At 27.3% G+C, this 5,008-nt stretch overlaps 1 protein-coding gene across 1 annotated transcript in view; it reads right to left on the bottom strand.

Annotated features, from left to right (window-relative positions):
• Positions 1–3,280, bottom strand: part of LOC105461175 — a 28,098-nt gene extending 24,818 nt beyond the window's left edge. Inside the window, exons 1-5 of the mRNA XM_011707660.1 lie at positions 2,732–3,280; positions 2,529–2,591; positions 1,828–2,031; positions 1,427–1,748; positions 35–202 (exon numbers count right to left, since the gene is read on the bottom strand). Coding sequence (XP_011705962.1) covers positions 35–202; positions 1,427–1,748; positions 1,828–2,031; positions 2,529–2,591; positions 2,732–3,280 — 1,306 coding nt within the window. The remainder of the gene's footprint in view (positions 1–34; positions 203–1,426; positions 1,749–1,827; positions 2,032–2,528; positions 2,592–2,731) is intronic.
• Between the last annotated feature and the right edge of the window lie 1,728 nt (positions 3,281–5,008).

The raw sequence follows: 5,008 nt of genomic DNA, 5'->3' as shown, positions 1-5,008 counted from the left end.
TGTGCTCTTCCGATCTTAAATCGTGAAAACATACGTAAAAAATGTTCTAAAGAAATATCACCATTTATAAGAGCACTTTGCCCTTCTTTAATTTGAATATTTCTTTGTTTATTAAATCGTGTGCGTGTTCGTCTAACACGTACATTATTTTGCAAGCGAGAATAATCAATTTCTTGGTTTGTTATAATTTCCGACAAATGTTCTATAAAAAAATTAAGTTATGTCATTGTACATACATTGTACATACATTGTACATATGTATATATCTATACAGGGTATCCCGAAATTCACAAATCAAAATATCATAGCAAGAAAGTTTTCGAAAAATTAAGTAAGAGAGTTATTTGTAAATTTTTATTTTAAGCAATAATTTTTGAGATATAAGAATTAAATTTAGCCAATTATAGATAACGATTAAACAAAAACATGTACATACATGAATGCGTCAGTAGTTGCGCACTTCACGCGCGTAAAAACTACTAAAATAAAAACACAAATAACTTACAAATAACTTTTTTATTTAATTTTTCGAAGACTTTCTTGCTACGATATTTTGATTCGCGAATTTCGGGACACCTTTTATACAGAGAATGTCTTAATAACTTAGCACCTTATCTTGGAATCTAAAAAGTTTATAAAAAATTTGTGTAAACAAAATTGCACGTTACAAAGAGGGTTATCATGTAGCGATAATAATTTTTGTCCAGGCGCTTTGGAGTTTTTTTCAAAGTCAAAAGAAAACATATAGTTGCTTTTAAAAAAATATGTAATGTTTACATATTTTTTTTATAAAGCATCTGTAGGTTTTCTTTATACCAATCGATTCATTTTATTATTCTGTACGTAAAAGTATAAAGGTAAAGTTATTAAAAAATTAAAATTTATGGCATGATAAATCATGAAATATCTTGGAAAGTATTAATTTTTCGATAACTTTACTTGGATACTTTTATGTACCAAATAATAAAATGATTCAATTGGTATAAAAAAAACCTACAGATGCTTTCAAAAAACAATATGTAAACATTTACATATTTTTTTAAAAGCAACTATATGTTTTCTTTTGACCTTAAAATCTCCAAAGCGTCTGGACAAAATTATTATCGTCACATAATAGTCCTCTTCGTGCAATTTAACACAAATTTCCCTCTACACCTTCCAGTACACCTCTATATATTCCAAGAAGTATATTTAAGATGCTAATAATTATTAAGATATTCTATACATGTATATTGTATAACCATATATATACTATATATAATATTTGACATACATAATATTTACAATACGTATATATACATATATATAGACACACACACGCACGCACGCACGCACGCACGCACGCACGCACGCACGCACGCACGCACGCACGCACGCACGCACGCACACACACACACACACACACACACATACATTATTCACATACCTAAAAATACCCATAAATTTGGATGAGCTGTACCAATTTTTTGATTTGCAGTGCGATGGAAACTTTCCACTAAATTATTTGTACGAACGGGACAATTATGTACAGATACTTTGGATGCAATAGGTAGCCAAGTGCCTCGCAAATAAGCCATAAATAATAATACATTTGGATAAGTTTCAGAAACACGATCTGCAATATTTTGCATAATATTTAATGAATCTGAAAATAAAGAACTAGGTGCTAATGCCATAGACATAGCCATGGATAACAATTCGCGAAGTGCACTATTTAGCTGTAGGCGTCGCCATTTTCTATAAAGCGCCTAAAACAAAAAAATGAATTTATTATTAACATAATGTATAATTAAATGTTAGTTACTGTTGTAATTATATTAAATGTACCTGTGAATAATGAAACCAACAACCATGAATAGAGGCAGATGGAAATTGCTGATTCATAGCTGTCATAGCTGCTTTTTCATAATCCGCCATAATGAATTTTAGATTTTCATTTAAGCCAGGTGCAAGTGACACGATTTTCTGCCACATTGCCTTGTATAAAGAGACAGAACGTACTTCACATAGCACAAAAACTACTGCTATGCCCTATAATAAAATAGTTTATAAAATTCACAGATAGTATTCAGCAACCGACTATTCTGCTTGTACTGAATGATAAAAAGGAAATGCGAAAAGAAGAAGTGAAACAAAAGGAAAATAATTAGAAAGTAAAGCAATTAAAGTAAAAATTCTTATTTTTAAATTTTTTATATTTTTTCTTAACCCCGAACATTTTTAAAAATTTAATTTGTAAATAATAATAAAATTTGTAATATAAACATAATAATAATAGATATTCTTTTTTTGCATGTTAAAGTTTTAGTTATAATTAGTGTAATCTTATTATCCTTATTATAAATATACTCTATTATAATAGGAATATGTAAAGAAATTGGTACTTATATCTTATATTATCCTATATCTTTTTAGCTACTGATAATGCTCAACATAAATGTTGAAATAGTGAATTATATTAATAACTATCTAGGTATGATACATATATTTCAATACATATTACAATTAAAGTTTTTAATAATACCTACCATATCAGCAATGCGAACATGTATACTATACAATTGAGTGATATTTGGACGTTTTGGCACAACCTATAAATGTATGTATATATTATTTGTAAATATTATAAAATAATAACTATATACGTCTATGTCTATATGTACATATATATACATAAAATATATATACATATATATATGTATCCATATATACATATATCTAATTTACTTACGGAAAATGTTCCGTCTACAAAAATTTCACTTGCTTCGGATAATAACTTTAATAGAGTATTATTACTAAAAATAAGTGCTATTTTGTTATCGATTGATGTTGCACAACCTTTATAAATGCTACGTGTAGGTTCATACATCTCTAATTGTTGGTGCAAAGAATATAAATCATTTGGAATATTTGAGCGTGATTTTGCTCTTTCACGGCTGAAAATGGTTTTCATACTATTATATGAAATGTATGCACCAGCTAATAAATTAGTGCGGCATACTGTATCAAATATAACTTTGAAAGGTTTTGTCGTTTCTTTGCATAATTGAATCATTTGTTTCTTCATATGACTAATTTCTATAATATATAGCTCTTCCGGATGATTGTGCATTACATCCAAAAATAAATATTCTTCTTCATTTCGTAATACAGCAGAACAATGCTCAGTTCTGCGTTTTGAGCATCGATAAATATTATCATATCTATTATCCTTACAATAGCTATAATTATTATAAACATACAATTGAGATCCATCTTTTTTTCCTTCTATAATCTCCATCTGAAAACATAATAAATAAAAATATAAGTACTTTGATGACGCTTAAAAAATCGGAGACCAATAATAATTAGTAATTAAAAGTTAGTGATCAATTGCATGAATGAATTACTACTAATTGTAAGTATTCTTAAAAAGCATTGACATTTAGTTCAATAATTATTCACTAAAAAAATTATCTTTTTTTATATAACACAATATTCTTTAAAAAGAAAATTAAAAACATTATCAAATTATAAAATATGTTGAAAATAATCATGTAAATAGCATTAAAATTATAGCACAATTTAATTAAATTTAACAATATATATACATTTTAAACCATACGATACAGTTCTTATTTTGCTTCATACACAACATATTGAAAAAATTTGTAACACATAATCATTAAAAAATATACTGTAAAGGACAAAGAAACTATAAATAAACGAGATAAAGAACTAAATAAAATTTGCTTAAATAAATGTTCTTTAATAAAAAAAATTGATTCATATTTCCTCTTGAATATACATAAGCATATTGTATACATGTATGTACATGTATATATATTATACATACATACATACATACATACATATATATATATATATATATATATAATACATAATATGTATATTATACATACATGTTCTTAATTTTCATCTCCTAATATGTTTCTTGCAAAATGCAATATTTAGATTTTTTAACTTATAATTTTTACCTTTCATTCCTTTTCTATGACAACCAAAGAAAATATTGCTGTCGTTTTTGTACACTTGCACAGTTAGATAAAATAATATTTGTGCAATAATAAAACAACAGTTACATTTATTGCTACTTATTACAGGTTAAGGTATTTAAAACAAGAACACGATGTCACTCTCTTATATTTTATACATGAAGATTATTTTCAATGGAAACATTCTATACACTGAGTATAATACTGACATATATGCAAGTTTTTCCTTGATAAAACCGTTATATTGCTAAAAAAATATAAAAAATGATAAGTGAGATAGTTGCAATTAAAGCACTTAAAACGTATTGTAATAGTTCATATGGATATGCAGGGTAGTAATGTTAGATTTTTCGTACATGCACAGGAAACGGTGTATCAATAAAGTATGTAATATAGGCAGAAAGATTTGTTCCTGCAGGCCTAGCTATTTTGTAATTCTTAATAATAGTTTCGTTATTGTTATAATGTCGTTGCGTAACTTTATTATTATACATTATATCTACACAACAATGTTATAACGATAACGACTGTCGTAAAGAGTTACAGAATAGGCTTTATTAATCGCTGGTAAAAATTTTCTGAAAGTTCTTATGAAAAGTATTACCTTTATTTCTCTATTTCGCTGAACTTTTTAGTAATCGATGTTAATTATAGTTGAAACAATCAAGTAATTTTTCTTGAGACCGTTAAACTTTTTGCGCCCATAAAGTAGTATTTCATTTGTCGTACGTCAAGGAATTTCAAGCCATTTATAGCGTAATGATTGGCTACAAGATAAAGAGATTCGACTACTTTTCTTTTTTGCAACCAATCAATGGGCCGATATTCATAGGCTGTTCTTATTTCAAGACCATCTGAAGTAAGGCACTATAGATGTATTCCTAGAGATACTATAATAAGAGACTGGCCAGCTTTCTAGTTGGATAGAAAATGGCGGACATAAAGTCTTACTTTGTTAAATGTGTAGGTGTGTAGGCCGAGACACATACTTTTGCATAACCAATCAGAGTATG

This window comes from Wasmannia auropunctata, unplaced genomic scaffold, assembly GCF_000956235.1.
Source record: "Wasmannia auropunctata unplaced genomic scaffold, wasmannia.A_1.0 LD336101.1, whole genome shotgun sequence".
NCBI lineage: Eukaryota > Metazoa > Arthropoda > Insecta > Hymenoptera > Formicidae > Wasmannia > Wasmannia auropunctata.
The sequence above is the reverse complement of the archived record's forward strand: the minus strand, read 5'-3'. Positions and strand labels throughout refer to the sequence as shown.